Source organism: Neoarius graeffei, chromosome 2 (assembly GCF_027579695.1).
Source record: "Neoarius graeffei isolate fNeoGra1 chromosome 2, fNeoGra1.pri, whole genome shotgun sequence".
Taxonomy (NCBI): Eukaryota; Metazoa; Chordata; class Actinopteri; order Siluriformes; family Ariidae; genus Neoarius; species Neoarius graeffei.
The window spans coordinates 13,227,931-13,252,409 of NC_083570.1; the positions used below are offsets into that span (position 1 = coordinate 13,227,931).

A 24,479-nucleotide genomic window follows, 5' to 3' on the forward strand; every position below is an offset into this window, starting at 1 on the left:
ACAATCTTTCACAGAGCGGTGAACCCCGCTCCATCATTACTTCTGAGAGACTCTGCTTCTCTGGGATGCTCTTTTTATACCCAATCATCTTACTGACCTGTTGCTAATTCACAAAAATAGGGTTTTTTTAGCATTCATTTTTTTTCAGTCTTTTGTTGCCCCGTCCCAACTTTTCTGAAACATGTTACTGACATCAAATTCAAAATAAGCAAATATTTTTCAAAAAACTATAAAATTTCTCAGTTTCAACATTTAATATGTTGTCTTTGTACTATTTTCAATGAAATATAGGGTTTCCACGATTTGCAAATCTTCACATTTTGTTTTCATTTACGTTTTGCACAGCGTCCCAACTTTTTTGGAATTGGGCTTGTAAAGAAATACTGGTGGATTGCTCTAGTGTAAGAGGAATAAAATACTTTGAGATGTGCTGTTATAGGAACATAATCACCCTGTGTTGAGATAAATCTGTGAAACTCGTTTTGGAGACATTCACACACAAACAGTTGTCAGAAACAGTTTAAAAACCTCCAAGCTGCTTCAGACACCATCATCAACACCTCAGCAGGGTTTCCATCAGGAACTGCTGCTGTTCCACGCAACCACCAGAAGAGGGAGGAAGAGATTGAGTGATATTACTGCTGACAGGAGACGTTCAGATGTTTGAGAAAAGACCGTCATGGTTAGTTCCCACATTGAGATGAGACTAGAGATGTTCAGTGCAATAACAACACGCTGAAAGAACATTTTTTATTTTAATAAGTGACTTCATGGTGTTTTTATAACAAAACAAACATTAAAAGATGTCTTTTGGAGGGAAAAGTCAGTTGTAGGTTTACAGTGATTTTCACAAACACATATTTAAAGCCCCACTCACAGCCCACCATAAATGTTTTGGACACGTCCGGGTCACAGGGTTTGGTAGCTCGCAGCTGTGCCGCAGGGTCTGGGTGAACCTGGGGGAAAGTTTGAAGGAGGAGTCCGGGCAAAGTACTTTTCAAGTACAGGTTGCACACCTGACTTCCTCGAGGCCTGTGGAAAGTCTATGTCTGAAAGCATGTGATCAGTGAGTGTAGAGTGTGTGAGACTTGCATTTTACCAGTTTCCTGCACTATGAGTACGGGCCGCACTTGTGAAACATGCGTGACACATGTGATTAGCACGTTACAATCACTCATAACTTGTATGTGATGCAAGCCAGGAGTGTGAAAAACCAGAGTGGTAAACCAGTGTGTCTGCAGCATTCTACATCTTTCTTTCGACTGAAGAACATTGGATATTTTATGGGAAAAATTAAAAATTTTCAGTTTAAAGTTTAGAAAATGGGACCCAAGAAGAAGCGAGCAAAAGTGAAGTAACCCAGCCTGAAACAGCAGAGGAGGAGGAGGAGGAGGAATTTGATGATGATGGTAGCAGCACCGGCGAGCCCTGCACGGACAGGGAGAAGTATGCCTTCAAGCCGGCAGAAGGCACAGCGCCCCACCAGAGGGATTTTCACACGTAAATACTAATTAGACCTCTTGCACTATAATACACATGCTTTAAACATTCATTTCAGTATCTATATGCTTATGTAATTAATATTATATATGTTGATTTTCATGTATGTTTCAGCTAAAGATGCCCAGAAGTGAGGACATTGCAATCCCATCATCGCTGTCAGGCCATTGTGCCATGCTCAGTGATAAGGACAAGGACATCCCGACACCCCATCCCACCACTCAGCAGGAGTAGGAGCAGGACAGCAGCTCGGAGTCAAAGTGTGTTTCAGTGTTCAAACTGTTGGGCTATTTAGTTGGGATTTTTTTTACAATGTAATAAAATGCGTTATTCCCTTATACTCATGTTTTATTATTTGACGTTTGCATGGTAAATTAACATATACCCAAATAAAAACAGCAAATGAGGTGGTCTTCTTCCCTTCTACAATGCTACACGCTACATGATCGGTTCCTTGGTTCCTCCCCAATATATATACCCACAGTCTTGCCCCTCGTGTCCCGTGCAGGTCGCGTGTGCTGTGTGCAGGTCGCGTGCGCTGCGTGCGCGTCACACATGGGGGTAGAAAGTGAGATGTACTTCTGTCTTGCGGGCCACACAAATAGCAAGTGTGGAATACTTGTGTAGTATTTCTGAGGCACGTCACTCATACAGTGACCATGCGTCACTTATGTGACTTACTGTCATCGCAAAAAGCCCCTACTAGCCGCGCTGCTGACTTGGTTCAGGCGTACAAAAGGAGTACGGGTCCCGTACGTAGTGTATGCGTTCTTGATTTGTCACAAGACCCGTAGAATTTGCATGTGCAGGACCAAAAGTCTCCACGGGCAGTCTGCAACCTTCTACGGCGCTGAACACACGCAAGTGTCACGCAAGTCTCAAGCACGGTTTTGCCAAATTTTTTACCGTAGACCGCCTGGAGCAGCACGTACGGGGGGTTGTGAGTGAGGCTTAAGACACTGTAGTTATTTCCCACAGATTAAATAATCTAAAAATAACCATCGAAAGTGGAGAAAAAAACCCATTCAGGACTTTCCCCAAAGCGCGGATATGCAGCACTCCACCGCGCTCTGTGACATCAGCGCTGCAATGCAGAGTACTTTCCTCACCTAAATATCTCCTATTCCCCTCTGAAAATGAGTAATAACCATATAAATAGGAAGATATCGTAATATCCAGGTCTCAAGTCGGACTATTCTTGACATGCAAATGATGTCAAAGCAAAATAGAAACCCGGATGTCAGCCATGTTGGTGGATATAAATACAAATGCGGGGTCAAGTGACATTCCAAACAAAACATAGTCACGCGCGCGCAACTCTCTTTGTTTTTCCACTGCTTTGAGCATTCTTTTAGCTCTGCCATATCTTTGTGCTGTATATGGTTGTGGTCACAACAGTACTTGTGACCATGGCATGTTTCCATTTTTTAGAATTCCGTCCATGATTCGGAAAGAGGGCGAGTAAACTCTGAGGCTTTGTACGGAGAGGAGACGAGCACTGCTGAACGACATCGGCAGGGCTGATCTAGCAGAGGCTAAAACCAAGACAGCTCGTGTTTGCTGTAATCATTTTATCTCAGGTGAGATTCAAAAGCTTTCTCAATAATATCATGGAAGAATTTTATTTCGTGTTGGAATGCTATGATCACACTGAGATCTTTTACTGCTGCACGTGAAGAAACAGAAAGGTCATCCAGAGTTACTGTGTAATCAAAAAACCTACTTCCAGTTGCATGTGGTCCGAGTACAAGTACTTCTGTCTTTTCAGAATTAAGCAGAAGGAAGTTGATAAGCATCCAGTGTCTAAGCTCCTTTACACATTCCTCAATTTTATCAAACTGGTGTCTCTCATCTGGCTTTGCAGAAACATACAACTGTGTGTCATCAGCATAACAGTGGAAACTAATACAATGCTTATGAATAATATCACCCAGAGGTAACATGTATAAAGAAAAAAACAGTGGGCCAAAGACAGAACTTTGTGAAACACCAGACTTTACTTCAGTATGCATAGAAAAATCACCATATACATCAACAAACTGACAGTGATCTGTTTTCATTAAAATATTAAAATGAATGTTTTTTGTGCAGCTGGATTGTGTTCGAGTGAAATAGATGACTGAGCAACAACGTGGCAACGTGCAGGAATTTTACAGAAAACACTACATACTTTTATTCTGGATCACACAATCTCACTGTAGAATCCAAATAGAGCCCAAACCCAGCATAAAGAGGCTGAGTGAATGTGGTGTGGACTCTGTGGAGGAGCTTCATCATGCCAGAGATGCTGTAAAAGGACAGAGTTCCTGCACTGTGATCCACATACACTCCTATTCTGGAGGGTGATGGAACTCTGAGAACAGTCTTCATGTTGTTGTGCCAGAAACAGAGAGAAGAAGAAGAACACCACAGACTCCAGGACTGATTGTTGCGTCCAAACTCAGACTCTTTACCCAATCCTTTCCTTCTGATGTCTTTATATGAGACTGATATGGATACACCATCAGCACGGCTCCACTCCACCTCCCAGTAACAGCGTCCACACACACTCTCCTTACACAACACCTGCCACCAGGAGTCAAATCTCCCTGAATGATCAGAGTAACGCTGCTCTCTCACACTGACTCTCACCGCTCTGTTCTTCTCAGACAGAATGAGGTGACGATGTACCGTGTTGGGATCCAGAGTCAGATAACAGAAATCTAAAATAAAAGAGAGAAACAAACTGAACAATGTGAACATGTTGGGTTTAATTCACATAATATATTTATGTGGTGTGTGTGTGTGTGTGTGTGTGTGTGTGTGTGTGTGTGTGTGTGTGTGTGTTAAATGTACATTTCAGAAACTCTTCTCTGCTCTGTGGTTCTGGTTCTGAAATGATCTGAATTGCTGCAGCTGTGGAGAGAAAAATGGAAATATGAGTTTGTGTAAAAGACGGAAAGAGTTTAAAGTGATCCAGTCAGTTTATTAATTTTAAATCAGTGTTTTCAAAGTGTCAGGTGAATAAAGTGTCTGCAGAAAAGAAAGCAGGAGCATCGCTAAGAAATAATACATCACTGTGTTTCTCCAGCAGGAACAGCTCCTCTTACCATGTGGAGGGATTTTGTTGAATTCCTCCTCACAGAATTCCTCAAGTCTCTTTTTCAGATCTGAGAGAGAATTCCTCACTCCATCAAATGAGAGATGTTGATGGACAGTGACAATGGATGTGTGAAAATCTGGTCTGTCAAATGGAGGAGACCGACGTCCAGAAGCTAAAACCTACAGAAAACAAATGAAATGTAAAACCCACTTGTGATGTCAGACAGGGACATTTATTGTTCCCTTAATGAGAGGTGTTTTAGAGAGTGTGTGAGGAACAGCTGGCTCTGTAGATCAGACAGTGAGTGTTACCTGGAGGAAATGGATGTGATCATGTGTGTGTGAAAGCTGCTCCAGCTCAGTGACTCTCCTCTGAAGATCAGCAATCTCCTGCTCCAGTTGCTCCAGGAGTCGTTCAGCTCGACTCAGTTCAGCCTTCTCCTGATCTCTGATCAGCTCCGTCACCTCCGAGCGCTTTTTCTCCATGGAGCTGATCAGCTCAGTAAAGATCCTCTCACTGTCCTCCACTGCTGTCTGTGCACTGAGCTGTTAGGACACACACACACACACACACACACACACACACACACACACACACGATTTAAAGCTCATCTATCATTCCCTCTCTTACTGGGACTGTAAATGACTCGTTGTCCATGTTGTGTGTGTTTCTAGGAGCAGCTCTGTCTCTGCTCACTGCTCACCTTTATAGTGTTCACAGTCTGTTTCAGCTCCTGCACCTTCTTCTGCTTCTCCTGGATTCTCTGCTGGGATTTCATCTGCTCCTCCTTTAACTCACTCTGAGGACAAATAAAATACATTCAGCTTCTTATACAGTACGAGCGAACTGGTTCCATATTAATGTCAGTTCAAAGTACATTCATGTTTCGCTCTGAAGGTTATGTACTCTGTGTGTGTGTGTGTGTGTGTGTGTGTGTGTGTGTGTGTGTGTGTGAGAAATATTCACTAACTGATCTGGGCTGGGTTTCCCAAAAGCCTCTTAAGGCCAAAAGAGTTTTAAATGACCTCTTAAGATCCATCATCAAGCTAACGTGGTTTTCCCGAACAACATCGTAGCACAAGTCGTCCTTTAGTTTGCTCGGAATTTACGAGAGACCCGGAGTGCTCATTCAAAACAAAGATTGACTCGCTCGCTGCCGAATCCACAGAATGCGCATGCGACTCTGAGAGACTCTCACAGTCAGCGGGGGAAACTGGTGTTGAACAGTGTTGTTTTCGTGAACGATGACGATGACGAAATGATTTCGTCAACGCACCTTTTTTTCATGACTAAAACGAGACAGTGACGAGCTAAACATAACTCTTTGATCACGAAAATATGACGAGACGTATCTGTTGTTTTCGTTGATGAGATGAGATGAAAATGTTAGTGGGTTGGCTATAGGACTATCAAAATGCATGGCGTTTCCTCCAACGGCGCGTGCAATCTGTCTGCCAAATGCTGAAAATATCAGCAATGCACCTGCATCCTGTCCTTGTTTGGCCACACCCACCAGGCACAGTGCACACAGTTCATGGACCATGGCGGCTGCAACGCCAGCATATGGGCTTGGTGGGTGGAAAAGACACAATGATTTATGGACATACTTTACACATAATCCAGCAGAAATAAAACAGAATGCCTTGTAGTGGGAGACAGAGGTACACGCTGTGGCTATAAACTATGTGGCAAGAATACAACCAACCTCAAGAGTCATCTAAAGGCTCACCATGCTGCTATTTCTGCGATGGTAAGTTAACATTACAAGAAGTCATGCATACATTTGCTAGCTTTGGTTAAGGTCACTCAACAATCGGGCTGTGATGAATTTCCTCTGAAGTTTTCCAAAACACCGTGACCTGGCGAAAATGAATGGGACTGCTAGCTTCATGCTAAAGTTGGCTTGGTTAAGCTAACTTAAATTCAATTAACATGTCATGAGTAAAACTTGTCCTGCAGGGATTATTGGTGGGACAGCAACTGAATGCTTTGTCATATATTGACCTATATTTGAGTTACTGTGAAACATACGGGGGGAAATGTAGCTTTTCAGACCTGTTGCTGTGCCTTAATATATTGCGACATGTTAAATGGAGGCAGAAACACAAGTCTGTGAACAATGGAGCATGCGCACTAGCAGACATCCCAGCCTGCAGAAACTCATTTCAGGGAGGTGTTGTGACGCATGACTTTTTTCCCCATCAGCAAGGGGGATGTCACGACAGCTCCCTGAAATGAGTTTGGATGTCTGTAAACCAATCAGGATGCTCTTTGTCTAGCATGCGCTACATGAACAGTCTCTCTCGCTCTCCCTCGCACACTCTGTCATATGCGCGATGCAGACGTTAATGTTTCGCGTGCACGCTCTTGCTCACTTGCTCTAGATTCCGGGAGATATTCTCCAATTTGCAGGCATCAGGGAGCCACTATCAATATGCGGGAGACTCCCGGAATTTCCAGGAGACTTGGGATGTCTGCACTAGACAGTGTTTATGTAGAGAGCATGCGCACTTCAATCAATCAATCAATCAATCAATCAATCAATCAATCAATCAATCTTTTATTTCAATTACATATAAACATATAATAGACTACATGAGTCTGCAAATAGCGCACTGCTAATCAAGGCAGACTCATGTTTACAAAGAAAAAAAATATTTTATATGAATTAATATAATACTTAGATATGTATGAAAGATAATAAAACATACTTGACAAATTAACTATTTGGTAACAAAAAGAAAAGGAGGAGACAATACTTGTTCTTCGATATAAAAGGTACAGTAATATATCATTCAATAACATTGAAAAAAAATAGAGAGAGAGAGAGAGAGAGGTATACTTATACTGATAATTCATGCATGGTATTAAATAATATTTAAAGTTAAAACTAAGATAAATAAATATATATAGCTCTTATATGAAGTTATGTAGAAAGAAAGTTTGGAGATGTCAACATCATATCCATATCTACTTAAATCAGAAAAAAGGTGGTGTCTGACTTTTTTCTTGAACGACAATTTAGATGAAGATCTTATAGAAGTTGGAATCTGGTTCCATACCCTAACACCAACATGGGAAAATGAGTTCTTCTGTAGATTTGTACGAGAATACTGAGTATATAAGTTCTTGGAGTAAGATGACCTAGTGTTATAAGAATGGATACTAGAAATAGAAGAAAATGAGTTTTACAAGCCTGTCCCCAAGAACTAAGACCATATGTTAAATAATAGAATAGAATGCCTTTATTGTCACTATACACATGTACAATGAGATTAAAGCATCTCCAATAACAGTGCAAACAGCGTGTGTAAGGGGGAGTGTGTAAGGGGGATAAGGTGCACAGTCCTGAGGTGTGTGTGTTGCAGGGGTGATAGCGTTCCGGCGCCGCGCCGGATTTCCGGCGTACCGTGGCTGGGGAAAAAAAAAATCTAGTTCGCCCATTGTCCTGTGTCATTCTGAGATGCGCAGATAGACAGTAAAGGGAATTCGCATGATATGGAACTAGTGGGAAAACAGTGCCGTCACGGCACGAATTAGACCCTCGTCATCAGCAGCTATCCGAGCAACCCAACACACCTCACGTTTGCCGGGGGCAACAGCCCTGCAGATATCCGACCCTCAATGACGGATCGCGTGGCTGATTTAAAAATTTGCTTGTGCTCCTTCATTGCTGAGTTTGACCTGTCGTTTACTATCGCTCATCCACTTATCACTTTGTGTCAGAAATTAGTGGAGGATAAACCCGCCCTCACGCATCCGTCCGTCTCAAGGCAGCATGCAAGCTATCTTATTACACACGGCATCTCGCCAGAGTTTAAGAAAAATCTGTCCAACAAGCTAAAGAATGCCATGTTTTCACTCAATATCGATGAGGCCACGGACAAAAGGATGGATAAAATTCTTAATATTCTGGTCCGATTTTATGACGAGGATGCAGGCAGTGTAAAAACGCAGCACTTTGCCAGCAAAAGAGTAAACATAGCAAATGCCCCAGCATTGATGCAGGAACTGAAAGATGTCCTGCAGTCATATGGGCTGGAGCGGGGACACGTCACCAGTATTCTACTGGACAGCTGTGCAGTAATGAGGGGAAAGAAATCTGGGCTTCTTGAAGCACTTTAAATTATTGCCATTGTTAATGGAACTGAATGGTAATTTTTCTGAAGTAAGCTATATTTTTTAGTTTTCCGTTAAATAGTTTTATCTTAATAGCAAATTGTTTTGAATAAACAAATTTAGGGTTGTAGTATTATATATGGTTTTGTTGCACTGTAACTGTTTCAAAAAGTATTTAAAATAAATGGTGCATATTTTGCTATTATATTTTTTAAAGAAATGAATGTGTCCTTGTTCACATAATTTAGTCAGTTGTTAGGCTACTGATCAGTTCCTAGTTTGCATTGGAGTATTGTAATTGCCACCTGCTGACCTTTCTCGGTGTGGCTGTAGTCTCTGTAGTCTCATATGCTGTACAGGCAGTAAGTCGGCAGGTATGTGACGAGTTAAAGCAGGGATGGATTACTGAACAGGCCTGCCAGTCCCGAGAGCTCTGGTGCTCTGCACGAAGATGCTACTGTAATATAGGCTTATAATGGGTTTGTTCATCTCATGTCTGAATGTTGTCCATTTATTTCGACAAAATTCACCACAATCTATCATTTAAGGGACTAATTAAAAAAAATAATTCTCCCAGGGGAACAGACCCCTGAACCCCACGTGGCAATAACGATGATCAGGGTTATACACAGACATGCAGTATATCTGGGCCTAGGGGCCAACAAGTTATGTGTTAAGTGTGTCACATACAGTACATAGCACCCTCATGCTGCTCACCTCCCGGGCAGGGAAAAAAGTTCAGGCTCAGGAATTTTTTCCACTATCACCCCTGGTACACATTACACATTATGGAGTGAGGTATTGCTCATATAAAGTATTGCACATTTAAATTATTGCACAAGATAGTCACATTATAAAATAAAATGTGATAGTGATAATCACATGTGATAATGAGATAGATTATAAAATAAAATATTACATATTTATGAAGTATTGCAAGATAAGGTAAGGTAGGACAGACTTGAGGTGTATGTGCTGTGTGTAAGGTGCACAGTCCTGAGGTGCATGTGCTGTATGTAAGGTGCACAGTCCTGAGGTGAGGTGAATGTGTTGGGTTTCACATTATGGAGTGAGGTATTGCACATTATAAAAATATTGCACAGAGAGAGTCACCTTATAAAGTACTGCACATTGTAAATTATTGCATGAGGAGAGTCACATAGTAAAATAAATAGACAAAGTCAGAGCATATCCGAGTTCAGGGCGGTTATGGCTTTTGGAAAGAAGCTGTTTTTGAATCGGTTTGTCTTTGTCCTGATGCACCTGTAGCGCCTCCCTGAGGGCAACAGGTCAAACAGATCAAAGCCAGGGTGGGAGCTGTCCTTGATAATGTTCTTAGCTCTGCTAAGGCAGCGGGAGGTGTAAATGTCCATCAGGGAGGGGAGAGGGCAGCCAATGATCCTCTGTGCTGCCTTAACTACCCTCTGGAGCCTCTCCCTGTCTACAGCAGTGCAGCTGTCATACCATACTGTAATACAGTATGTCAGCAGGCTCTCGATGGATGAGCAGTAGAAGGTCAGCAGCAGGTTGGAGTTTAGGTTGTACTTCCTGAGGACTCTCAGGAAGTGTAGCTGCTGCTGAGCCTTCTTAATGACTGCTGTAATGTTTACTGACCAGGAAATGTCGGCAGAGATGAGGACACCGAGAAACCGGAAGGTGTGGACCCTCTCCACATACACATTGTTGATGTAGAGGGGGGCTAGGTCGGTGCTGTGCTTCCTGAAGTCAACAATGAGCTCTTTGGTTTTCTTGGTGTTCAGAGCGAGGTTATTTTCTGAACACCAGGCTGCCAACTTCAGGACCTCCTCTCTGTAGGCTGCCTCGTCTCCCTTTGAGATGAGTCCGACCACTGTGGTGTCGTCAGCAAACTTGACGATGAGGTTGTTGTTGTTGTGGGTCGAACTACAGTCGTGGGTGTAGAGGCAGTACAGGAGGGGGCTCAGCACACAGCCCTGTGGAGAGCCGGTGCTCAACGTGCAGGTGGAGGAGAAGTGGGGTCCAAGTCTCACAGTCTGGGGCCGGTTAGTAAGAAAGTCCTTTAACCAGGCACATGTGAGAGGGGGGGAGGCAGAGAGTGTCCAGTTTTCTAATAAGGATGTCCAGGATTATTGTATTAAAAGCTGAACTGTAATCCACAAAGAGTATGCGGACGTAGCTCTGCTGCTAGTCCAGGTGGTTTAGCGCAGAGTGGAGAGCTACGGCGATGGCGTCCTCTGTGGATCTGTTTGTGCAATATGCGAACTGGTAGGGGTTGAAGTCTGGGGGGAGGTGGTCCTTGATGTGCTGAAGAACTAGTCTCTTGAAGCACTTCATGATTACCGGGGTGAGGGCCACAGGATGGCAATCATTCAGGCTGGTGATGGGAGACTTCTTCGGCACTGGGATTATTGTTGCAGATTTTAGGCAGGGCGGGATGACTGCCTGAGCCAGGGAGAGGTTCAAGATCCTGGTGAAGGTAGGGGCAAGCTGGTGGGCGCACGCTCTGAGCACCTTACCAGGTACACCATCTGGGCCGGCAGCTTTCTTGGGGTTCACTGCCAGGAGCACCCATCTGACATTGTGCTCCTGTACAGTGAAAGGAGTGGTGTAGGAACTGTGTGGTGGTGGGGGCAGGGCAGGAGCAGATGAGTGCTGCTGAGATGTTTCAAAAGCGACCAAAGAAGCGATTTAGCTCCTCTGCTAGCGGCGCATTCCAGTCTCCTGTTGGTGCATCACAGTCTCTGAAGTTTGTGATGTCCTGAATGCCCTGCCACATCTCCTGTGTGTTGTTGCTGGACAGGTGGGACTCTATGCGCAGCCTGTGGTCCGCCTTGGCTTTATTTATTCCTCTTTTCAGATCAGCTCGAGCGGCTCTGTACAGAGCTCTATCACCTGACCTGAAGGCAGCATCGCGAGCCCTGAGGAGTGAACGGACCTGGCTGGTCATCCAGGGTTTCTGGTTTGGGAAGACCCGGAAATTTTTATCCACCGTCACATTCCCAATGCAGAACTTTATATAGTCCAGCACCGTTCCTGTGAATGTCTCCAGCTCCTGGTGTTCAAATAAGTCCCAGTCTGTGTTTAAAGCAGTCCTGTAGTTTGGAGAGTGCATTTTCAGGCCAGGTTGTGATAGTCCTTGTGGTGGGCCTGGCTCTGCGTCTGAGGGGGGTGTAGGCTGGGGAGAGCAGGAGGGAAAGTTGGTCTGACTGGCCGAGGTGGGGGAGGGGTATGGCTCTGTACATGTGCTTGATGTTGGAGTAAACATGATCCAGAGTGTTCTCCCCTCTAGTAGAACACTTAACATGTTGGTAAAACTTCGGCAGTACAGTCTTCAAGTTGGCCTTATTAAAAAGTCTCCTGCTATTACCGTATGTGAACACCGTCAGGGTGTGCCCACTGCTGTTTGTTTATGGTGTTCAGCAGGAGAGAGAGTGCTGTGTTTACACTGGCGTCAGGTGGAATATACACAGCTGTGACAATCACTACAGTTAGCTCTCTCGGTAGAAAAAAAGGCCGGCATCTTACAGACATGTACTCGAGGTCTGGGGAACAGTGTTTATCTATAATTGTTCCGTTGTTACACCAATTATCATGCACATAAATACAGAGCCCTCCTCCTGCTCTTACCGGAGTCCTCATTCATATCCCAGCGGAGCAGAGTGTGGCCTGCTAGCTGCAAGCTAGCATCGGGTATTTCTGGATGAAGCCAGGTTTCTGTGATAATTAAAACACAGCAGTCCCGAACATAGTGATTTCCAGCGAGTTGTAATTCCAGATCATCCGTTTTATGCACCAGGGATCTGGCATTGGAGAGATACAGGCTCAGTAGAGGTGGCTTGTGTGGTTGTTTTCTTAGCCTTAGCATAGCACCAGACCTGCGGCCTCGCTTCTGCTTTCTCTCTCTCCTCCATCTGCGCCGCCTCCTAGACCCGACAACAATCCACGGAGAGCCCGGCGGTCTCGCTATGTCATCTGGGATGTTATGCGTGAAGAGAAAGTCGCTCGAAACAGATATCTGGTATTGGTCACCAATGGCTAAAAGTGTCTGGCGGGTGTACTGGATGTTCGCAGAACTGATGGTGCACGAACAAGCAAGAAAGAAATACAAAAACAAACAAACAAAAAAAGAGCACTGAAAAGGAAAGCCATAAGCCGCTGCAACCATGCGCACCGCCATCTTATATTTATATAAGATGGTGGTGATTCACTCTCTGATTCAACCTAAATAAGGTTGAATCAGAGAGTGATATAATGTCATAAGGGTATGTAGTGGAATAAAATGTCTAAGCTTGGCCAAAAGGCCGACAACCTTGCTTATTTTGTTGCGAATAAAATCAATATGAGGCTTCCAAGAAAGATTGTCATCGATTATTAAACCCAAATATTTGACATACTTTTTACATACAAGTGAAACAAGTTTGTTTTGAGACACTGTTTTGAGAGTATGTTATGCACAACCTGTCAACCTCGATTACAATTTCCTATCTCTGTATTGGCCTAATTTAATGTTTTAAAGTAATTTTTTTTGACTAAAATGAATGACTAAAACTGGACTAAAACCCTTTTAGTTTTCGTCGACTAAAACTAGACCAAAACTATCAAGGATGGAATTGACTAAAATGTGACTAAAACTAATAAGCATTTCGTCCAAAAGACTAAGACTAAAACTAAATCAAAAATGGCTGCCAAAAACAACACTGGTGTTGAATCTGCTGATGGTGTTAAATTAGTTGTTTTATTGTACATTGCAAGTACATCGAGTTAATTATCAGAGGTGGACAGTAACGAAGTACATTTGAGTTCTGTACTTACGTACACTTTTTGAGTATCTGTACTTGAGTATTATTTTTTTGGGAAACTTATGACTAACATTTGAAAGACAAATATCGTACTTTTTACTCCACTACATTTCTATCAAGGTCCTCGTTACTCGTTACTATGAAGCAGCTTTGAAAGTGGATGTTTTTTCTTTTCTTTTCTAAAACGTGATTGTTTTTTTCGCAGGTGACACTGAGACAGTCTATCAGTAATCACTAGGGTCACGTCACGTCCATAGACTGGATAAAATCAAGATCAGTTATTTCTCCGCAGCATTATTTAACATGATCAGTTGATGGTAGAATGGAAGGAGGCGGTTCTTCTGGGGAATGCACACACCCATGGTTCTATAGCTAGAACCCATGGTTCAGTTTCTGAAAGGAATAAAGAGTTGTTTCATTTTAAATGTTTGCTTTCTTTGCCTAAAACGGAGTACATCACAGCCTACAAAAACTCACCATCCGACCTGCAGAAGCATACTGAGGGATATAAACGTTTTATTCCAAGAGAAAGCTTGCAGTGAAGTTGTCTGTGCTTTAGAGCTAACGATAACGTTGCAATAGCTACACAGTCTGATTAGTCAAATGACTTTCTATGGATTTGCCCGCCAAGTTGCCATAGTCTTGTCCACAGCTAATGTTTACACATAGCTAGTTAACCTGGACACTGTCAGTTAGCATGTCAAAACAGAGTTCCGCCATCATGAATAACGTTAACTTCTCTGAAGTCCTTTCAGAAATGTTTTAGCATAATCTTGCCAAATAAACAAAATATAGAAATCTTTCTTTTCTAGTAATGTTAGCGACCCAATATGATTTCAAGTTTGAAAAGATTTTGCGAGCATCTCAGGTGGAGCTTCACTGGCATGATTCCACAGGCAGATTCATATGTTCATGAATACATACACTTCCACACACGCGCATGTGAGACCTGTGAGATGGACAGTATTGTACTAGTCAGTCACAACAAATTGCTGGAATTTTTTGTTTTGATGTCAGATGATGGTCTTGCACCTTTTTTTTTTTGTCTTGTTTAAATCAGAGTTGCTGTTGGGCCGTTATTAAGCTCGAGGTGTGGATCTGGGTTTTAATCAGGTTGGATTGTCCTTTTTATTTTCTGAGCAAGCTGCATTTACAGCTATTCCACTGTCTTCCTGATTAACACACACATACATGTGTGCACACACTGCCAGAGCTGGGTCAGAACACTACCATGCTGCTTTGTGGCAGTGGGGAGGAGGGTTACAATTTAAAAAAAATGACAATGGGTCTTTTTCAGTTCAGTTGTGTTTCATTTTGTAACATTCTACCAGGCGTTTATTCTACAGGTTCTACAAGTTAGTCAGTAAATCCAGTCGGTTGTTTCAGAGGCATTAGGTTTTGTAAGCGTTGTGGCTATAATACAACAATGCATTGACAGAAAATGCACTTTTAATACTTAAGTATTTTTAAAAGCAAATACTGCAGTACTTTAACTGAAGTAAAAATTTGACTGTCCAACCTGTATCGGAGTAACATTTGCCTAGTGGGATCTGTAATTTGACTTAAATAATAAAGTTGGGTTCTTTGTCCAGCTCTGTTAATTATTAAATAAATATACACAAAACACGATGAATATATTTCAGTATGTTATGGAATTATGTATGGATATCAGAATGTCACATTTATATCACTATATTTTAATCAAATTTAGCCCCATTAGGCAAGTGATTAACTAATTTAGTGTTATAAATGAGACACATTTCTGCACCTCTAATGGTGTGTGTGTGTGTGTGTGTGTGTGTGTGTGTGAGAGAGAGGGGGGGGGGGGGGGGGGGGGGGGTTTGATCTGTGTGTAGTGTGTACCTCAGGAGGTTGAATTGACCTCCTGAAATATAAGGCTGAATATATATTAAACCTCCTTTGGTACACACTACACACAGATCAAAACCTCCCTCCTTCTCTCTCTCTCTCTCTGTGTGTGCACTTGGAATAAAAAAAAATTGCCAAAAACATAAAATAGTTTAATTAATTAATTACCACATTATATATGTAATACTTCCAGATGATACTATATATTATCTTATTTTAAATCCAGGGTTTCTGCTATGTACAATTGGCTGCGGCGGGCCGCCGCACCTTCAGGAATTCCGTAGCATCCCTAGGCAGTCCTATTTTAAAAAAATAGGCTAAACCAATATTTTTTGACGTTGAGCGGACTCGAGGGCGGCACGGTGGTGTAGTGGTTAGCGCTGTCGCCTCACAGCAAGAAGGTCCGGGTTCGAGCCCCGTGGCCGGCGAGGGCCTTTCTGTGCGGAGTTTGCATGTTCTCCCCGTGTCCGCGTGGGTTTCCTCCGGGTGCTCCGGTTTCCCCCACAGTCCAAAGACATGCAGGTTAGGTTAACTGGTGACTCTAAATTGACCGTAGGTGTGAGTGTGAATGGTTGTCTGTGTCTATGTGTCAGCCCTGCGATGACCTGGCAACTTGTCCAGGGTGTACCCCGCCTTTCGCCCGTAGTCAGCTGGGATAGGCTCCAGCTTGCCTGCGACCCTGTAGAACAGGATAAAGCGGCTACAGATAATGAGATGAGATGAGATGAGCGGACTCGAGCCTGGCATGAACCGCTCCGACGTGCTATAATGACACCAATCTATCACCAGCCAATCAGGAGACTTAATCAAACGCATTCCCCGCCCACCAATCTACCACTAGCCAATCAGGAGACTTAATCAAACGCATTCCCCGCCCACCAATCTATCACCAGCCAATCAGGAGACTTGGATCAAACGCATCCCCCGCCCACTTGTGTCCGCGTCTGACGTTGAATTTTCACAGAAGGAGGGAAGAAGTTGACTGAGGTAAGACTGTGTGATAAATTAACGAACGAATAAGACAGGAATTTCAACATATAGGGCTTAAGTTTGTTGCCGTTAAATAAGCATTGCTCGTACAGTAACGTTATGTCGTTACAACGTTGACCCACTTTTAACGTGCTGAGTACCGACTCGACTGTAGCCGGTAACATGCTAATTAGCTTGCTGTCAAAAGTGCAAAGACCTTAAATTGCTCTGTATAAATTAGAAAATGGCGCAACTTCCTCTGTAGCCGTCAGCTCAACTTGTCTTGAGTTTTGAGCCGATCACAGCAGGGCAGCACTGTGGCCTGAGGTAAAACATGATAGTTTAAGTTTGTTTAAATTACAAAAATGAGTACACCCAATGACTGTCTCATATACTCTTCATATACTCATACTGTTTAAGTAATGCAATAAAACTAATCTTTAAAAGTGGAATTTACTCAAACTGTTTGCACAGAATGAACTTTGGGGTTAACAGTGTAATAGTGTTGCAGTGTTCCGCAAATTTGCAATTTAATATTTCAGATCTTGAGACATGAAAGTGCTATTTTAAAAAATAAAAGGTCAGAGATGTTTTCTTTGTCGCCTATTTAGTTCATTTTATTTCCTCAATAATTTTCCTTGATTGAGAAATCGGTCTGGGCTCTTACGGGTTAATCAGTACCCTGAATGCTAGTATATGTTCCATTTACAGTCAAACATTTTGATGAACTCCTGGCTCAGTTTTGATTAATCAAAAATCTGCATAGTAGTACAGTCTGAAGATGCTCTTGCACATTCGGTGTCAATTGAACAGAAATTATGGGAGGATATAGGTTTAATAAGTTTTACAATTTTTGAAGTGAGTGATGGGTTGATAAGTTTAGATGTGTTCAATATTTTCTTATCTTCAGACATAATATTGTAGATGTTTCTTTACCTGCTTGATAGTTTTGACCGGGACTCCAATCTTCCTCAGAAGAGTCATTAGTCCTTAAATTAAATTCGTTATAGACATGAACTTAAAATCATTGTTTTATTTTATGGCCTCGGTGCCCTGGCTTTTGGCCTTCGTGCCCTCGGCATCAGCAGAGCGTTCGTTTTCCACACTTCGTCGACTGAAATCATACCTCCGATCCACAATGACACAAAAGAGACTGAATGACTTGATGAACTGCCATATTCACCGTGACATTCTGGAACAAACTGACATGACAGCCATCGCAAAGGAGTTCGTGCAGGCCAATGACAGACGCAGGCAGGCCTTTGGAAAGTTTTAAGGGTAAGTCATTGGTTACTTCTATTAGCACTGCCGAGTGCACTGCTTCCTCTGTTTTCAATGTTTCTATACTGCATTGGTACTGATACAAGCAAGTTGTTTAAGTTGAGTTAGCCTACTACCGAGGTGCTTTTGTTGTGTACTGTTGGCTGTTTTAGCATTTTATTCTGCGCAGTTATGTGCTGGCATGTTGTGGGCTAAAGTCATGACCGATGGATTAATCTATATATAGCCTTCTGTGCTGTTGGCTGTTTTTATCCTCGTACTGGGGTGGGATGTCTGAGCGCAGGTCTTGCCACCGCACCTTCAAACATTTTCTAGGGGAAACACTGAAATCCTTTATATTTCATTAGATTTTGGTTAAAAATGAGCACCATGTGACCTTATCGACTGGGATTTAGCAACTACTAATGCCTTTAGCAGCTACTAATGCCTATATCGGGGACGCGAACTGTAAAGACGCTCTTCGTCCTGTTGCTCTTTAGACTCCTTCTTACGATCGTGTTCGGGAAAACCACATACAGAGACAACGTTCGTTCCTCAAAGCATATACGCAGAGCCATGGCCTCACTTTCGTTTATAAATGACTTGAGACCTCAAGAATGGCACAGGAATAGTTTTCAGCGTTAACAATAAATCTAATATAGTAATTTTTATGATTAAAGTGATTGATATAGGTAGTGGTCTGAGTGAATGATCTTGATGTCCGTAACGTCACAACAGGAAGTCTATCGGTCTCATCGCCATTTCTGCTATACTAAAACACAGAGCTAACTGCAACGCCGATCCTCCATTTTGAGCTAATTTATCGCCATGCCATGTAGATGTTTTGCTTGCCAGTGCAGCAACATGACAGAAGGTGGATTTATGTTGCATTCATGGCCCAAGAATGTTCAAACTGCAAAGATTTGGACGCGTTTTGCGAGAAGTTCACGGGCACATTGGGCACCTATGAAGTGGTCTCTCCTCTGCTCATTTTACTGAAGACTCGTACGAGACCTCTGATCTGTTGGGGAGTGTTGGCTATAAGCCCGTATTGAAAGAGGGTGCAGTATCAACAAATAAAGAAAACAACAAGAAAAGGAAAAGTATTTTTTAAATTTATTTATTTATTTTAAAAAGCAAAGTTCAGTTGCATCAGTCCTCCTGGAGCGTGAGCTGAGGGTTGTTGCTAAAACCCAGGATGGAATGGGACAAGACATATCGTTCAGGCAGTGACCTCCCCGCCGTTGTTGCTAAAACCGGTGACGTCCCGTTCCATCCCAGGTTTTAGTAATTGCCCAAGCCAAGCAGTAATGGCGGAGTACTCCATATGGAGAGAATGAGTGTAGCAGCTGTCTTATTTCTAAACTGGATATTGCTGCCATCTCGCCCTTACGTGGAAGAAGTGAATGAACGGAGAACTGAATGAACAACTGAAAGTCAGATTGTTTCAAAACAATCGGCCACAAGATCGGCCTTCAAGAAGCGAGAACACAGACGAGTAAGCTCCAACTCTCATTTGGATAAAAAAAAACAACAAACAAACAAACAACACGTTGTTTACCTGCATTTAGATAATACATGTAACTTGTATTGTGTGTTTAAGTTACCAGTATAAGATTACTTAATTTGCTTCAGAATGTGATTGTCTCAGTTCATCTGATTATTTAATTAGCCTTTTTACGTTTTATCAGTGAAAAATGCATGCATGTACATGGATGTTGTATAAGTTATAACACCTATCCTGTTCTAATGACAGTCAACCCACAATTAGTGAAGTCAAATCAGTCTTGTCTGTGAAGATTCTCAGGCTACATCCACACGACAACGGCAACGAGATGTTATTTAAAAATATATCGCGTCCAAATGGGCAACGATCAGTAAAATATCAGGTCCATATGGCAACGCAACGCTTGCTGAAAACGATGCAATACACATGCCACACCTCTAGGGGCGCTGTAAGACGGTCCCTTCGGAGACACCAGAACAATAGAAGTAAGGACGCATGCGCATAAACTATTATGCGCGAGACTTCATATTAGCCACAAAGTCAGGAAAATCTGTTCGTAAAATTACATTATAATGACCAAATACAATGAAAAGTATTTTTCCAGTCTCACCTGTGAAAGGTAATCCCATGTGATCTCGTTTGGACGGCAAACCTGTTGGTACAGTTAAACGCAGCTAATCTTTATTCTCCGCTTTGACCTATCCAATATGGCGGCGAGGATGACGTATGATTCTACGCGGAAGGCGGCGTCTTTAATGGTCCGGAATAAATTGAATACTACACGTTGATGGATTAATTTGTTGTTTCTCACCTGTGAAAGGTAATCCCATGTGATCTCGTTTGGACGGCAAACCTGTTGGTACAGTTAAACGCAGCTAATCTTTATTCTCCGCTTTGACCTATCCAATATGGTGGCGAGGATGACGTATGATTCTACGCGGAAGGCGGCGTCTTTAATGGTCCGGAATAAATTGAATGCTACACGTTGATGGATTAATTTGCTCCTCTGCGCCCTTTTTGAGGAATGTATTGTCGGACTTAAACCAACATCTGAAGAGGTGAGATCGCTCCTTTTTTTCCCTATTTTTGCTGGCGGGATTGACTCTGCCCTAAGGGCAGAGTCTCTCTCTCTTTCTCTCACTTTGCACCATTACACAATAAATATTCACAGTGAAAATATTTTGTAAGTGTGTTTCATGAACCAAGTTATAGGATTTGTTGACAACTCGCATCGCAATGAGAAGATCATTGGCACTACTGATGTTAAGAATCAGACCATTTCATAAATGAATATTTTGCTGTAGAGCTGCAGTGTTTGTACAATTGCATGTTTTTGCTTCACTATTACTGTCACTATTCTGCTTCTTGCATTACTACTGTGAACTAACACTGAACATAATAATAATAATAATAATAATAATAATATCCAAGCTCGTGTTTCACTCTCACTAGTGCTCTGTAAGGCTTTTTCCTGGTGATATCCTGGTGATATTCGTTACACTTCTACCCGGCGTGAAGCACTCACAGTCATGTGGTTGTGACGTCATCGTAAACAAATCCGTTCTACTCATCCAGACGACTTCACAATGGCAACGTTGCCAGATCTTTCCACTCTGGAACCCGTTCTCAAAAAGATTGCGTTTTGGGCACCCAAAACGCCAGTGCCGTGTGGACGCCAGGCCTAAACGATAAGCAATTGTATCGGAGTCACCTGAATCTGTTGCCGTGTGGACAGGGCCTCAGTCATCGTGGTCATAGTAAACTGTGGGTGGTAAGAGAGAGCAACTGGACTTGCTTGAAGATTCTTGAAGACGTTTCACTTTTCATCTGAAAGGCTTCTTCAGTTCTGTCTGACTAATAGGGAGTATCAGGTATTTATCCTCTCATGGATGAAAAGCAATCCTAAGGTATCGTTGAGTCATCCTGTTGGTGTGGGTCACTGGGGGCTGGGTGTGAACGGCCTACAGTGTTGTTGGGGTGATCAATGGGTTGTGGTTCTCTCTGTTCTCCTGTGAGTCACTGAAGACAGCTGGGTTTTGGTGTGCATTCAGTTGTTTGGGAAGCGTGCCAAGGACTGCATTGTAGGTGGCTGATAAATGATGTCTTAGACCACCACCTCTGTTCAGTGATGGCCGTTCCAGGTTGACAAAAATGGCTTCTTTAACTCCTCGCTCATACCAACGATCCTCTCTGGCTAAAATGCATACGTTGCAATCCTGAAATGAGTGTCTTTTGTTGTTAAGATGAAGATAGACAGCAGAGTCCTGGCCTGAGGAACTGGCTCTCCTGTGTTGAGCCATGCGCCTGTGAAGCGATTTTGTTTCCCCAATATACGAGTCCGTGCATTCCTTGCTGCACTGAATTGCATACACTACGTTGTCCTGTTTGTGTCTGGGTATTCTGTCCTTCAGGTGGACCAGTCAGACCTTGCAACACAGGGCTCAGAACATTCTTACAACGGTAGAGGGACAAGAGAAGGAGCAGAATCACATCAAGAAAGCACTTCAGAACTGTGGGTATCCCAACTGGGCTTTCTTCAAGAGCAGAAAAAGGAACATAATGGACAAGGAGGATAACAGGAACAAACGCAGGAACATTGTCATTCCCTACATTTCTGGTCTATCTGAGAAACTCAGGAGGATCTTCTACAAACACAACATTCCGGTACATTTCAGACCCAGTAACACCCTGAAGCAGAAACTGGTCCACCCTAAGGACAGAATACCCAGACACAAACAGGACAATGTAGTCTATGCAATTCAGTGCAGCGAGGAATGCATGGACTTGTATATCGGGAAAACAAAACAACCGCTTCACAGGTGCATGGCTCAACACGGGAGAGCCAGTTCCTCAGGCCAGGACTCTGCTGTCTATCTTCATCTTAACAACAAAAGACACTCATTTCAGGATTGCAACATGCGCATTTTAGCCAGAGAGGATCGTTGGTATGAGCGAGGAGTTAAAGAAGCCATTTTTGTCTAAGACATCATTTATCAGCCACCTACAATGCAGTCCTTGACACACTTAGTAGTGCTGCTACTATCAGCCACTTTACTTGCCCTTAAGGTTTTATCTACTGTGCTTTGTCTTGGGTGTATTCTCCATGCAGGACCTATACAAATGTGTCTGTATATAGTAACTAGTAGTTCAATAGTAGTTTTTGTATTTTGTATATAACTTTTCTTTTTATTCTATGTGTGTGTGCACTTTATGGAGCAGCTCTGAATCTCATTATACTCTGTGTGATGACAATAAAGGCTTTCTATTCTATTCTATCTATTCTACTTCCCAGACAACTGAATGCACACCAAAACCCAGCTGTCTTCAGTGACTCATGCCTCTTTTCCACCAAAGCAGTTCCAGGGCTGGTTCCGGGCCAGTGCTTAGTTTGGAACCGGGTTTTCTGTTTCCACTGACAAAGAACTGGCTCTGGGGCCAGAAAAACCGGTTCCAGGCTAGCACCAACTCTTTGCTGGGCCAGAGGAAAGAACCGCTTACGTCAGTGGGGGGGGGGGGGGGGGGGGAGGGGGGGGGGCAGAGTTGTGAAGACCAACAACAATAGCAAGACCGCGAAAGATCGCCATTTTTAAGCGACGAGAAGCAGCAGCTGTACAAACGCGAAGTCATCCATTATTGTTGTTGTTGTTGTTGCTGCTGCTTCTTCTCCGTGTTGTTGTTGTTGCTTCAATGTTCGCACCAAGGTTTATGCAAATGCAGCAACATAACTGACGTATACCGCGACGTAAGTGACGTCTACAGCAACATAACTGACGTATACAGCGACATAATGACGTGGCTCCCCTTAGCACCCCGAGCTATGGAAAAGCAAACTGGTTCTCAGCTGGCTCGCAAGTTGAATGAGTTGTGAACCAGCACCAGCACTGGCCACGAACCAGCCCTGGAACTGGTTTGGTGGAAAAGGGGCATGATGAGAACAGAGAGAACCACAACCCATTGATCACCTCAACGACTCTCTAGGCCGTTCACACCCAGCCCCCAGTGACCCACACCAACAGGATGACTCGACACCTTTGGATTGCTTTTCATCCATGAGAGGATAAATACCCGATACTCCCTATTAGTCAGACAGAACTGAAGAAGCCTTTCGGATGAGAGGTGAAACGTCTTCAAGAATCTTCAAGCAAGTCCAGTTGCTCTCTTTTACCACCCACAGTTCAAATCAGTCTTAGTTTAGCAAGTCGGTAATGGTATTTCTTACTTTCACCATAAATGTTTATTTATATGACTTTGGTCTATAGCTGTAAAAGGCCTCAGCCTTAAAACCGGTTACCGCAATGACATCACGCACGCAGGACTGGCTGGATCATCGGGGCAGCTCGAATGCCAACTTGGCGATAGATTTTAACTCTCAAAAAAAAAAAATAATTATAATTTTTTTTTTTTATTCCCATTTAAGCAGCATACAAGAGTCAAGGATGGAGATACTATCCACTCAGAAATTTATTTAAAAATAAAGGCTCTGCGTATCTGCTCAAGGTTCTACAAGAGTCTCTCAACTCTCTCTTTAGCTCTAAAGGGCAACTTTATCAGGAAACCCACCCCTAACCAGATTACGACCATCACTGAAGATAAATTTAACACTCTGTTCGCCAGAACACATACAATTTTAATCAGCTTTTACAGAATCCTTCTGATTGAGACACACATTGAAATTAAAGTTCAAATCATATCACTGACTAAAGCACCTGTTTCTAGATGGGAAACTATAATTAAGATGATTTAATTCTGGAAAGATTTCTAGTTCTCACCTGTTTCTCAGCTCTTTCTGCTGCGTCTGTAACGGTGTCGTGACCTTTGTGATGATCCATCGTACACAAATAACAGATGCAGGTTTGATCAGTACGACAGTAGATCTCAATCAGCTTGTTATGTTCAGAGCAGATCTTCTCTTGGAGTTTTGCTGAAGGTTCAATTAATGTGTGTTTTTTCAAAGCAGGAACTTCAAGATGAGGTTTCAGATGAGTTTCACAAAACGAAGCCAAACACATCAGACAGGACTTGATGGCTTTGTGTTTTCTCCCAGTGCAGAAATCACACTCCACATCTCCAGGTCCAGTGTAACAGTGAGCAGGAGAAGCAGCTTGGACTTGAGTCTTCTTCAGTTTCTCCACCACTTCATCCAGCATGTTGTTTCTGCATAGAACAGGCCTTGTACTGAAAGTGTATCTGCACTGAGGACAGCTGTAGACGCCCTTCTGATCCTCCTGATCCCAGCAGCCATTAATACACACCTTACAGAAACTGTGACCACAGGGGATAGTCACCGGATCCTTCAGGAGATCCAGACAGACTGGACACATGAACTGGTCCTGAGCTACTGAAATACTGGCCTCGGCCATTTTCCTGAAATCACACCGAGAGAAAGAGAACAGTT

General features: G+C 42.9%; 1 protein-coding gene across 1 annotated transcript; it reads right to left on the minus strand.

Moving 5' to 3' along the window:
* Positions 1 to 3,478: 3,478 nt before the first annotated feature.
* LOC132881099 (E3 ubiquitin/ISG15 ligase TRIM25-like) lies at positions 3,479 to 24,479 on the minus strand. Its single transcript, XM_060913829.1, has 6 exons — positions 23,854 to 24,479; positions 5,286 to 5,381; positions 4,894 to 5,127; positions 4,590 to 4,761; positions 4,336 to 4,395; positions 3,479 to 4,202 (listed from the first exon to the last, which is right to left on the minus strand). Exons 1-6 carry the CDS (start codon positions 24,442 to 24,444, stop codon positions 3,673 to 3,675), a joined length of 1,683 nt encoding a protein of 560 aa, XP_060769812.1. The 5' UTR covers positions 24,445 to 24,479; the 3' UTR covers positions 3,479 to 3,672.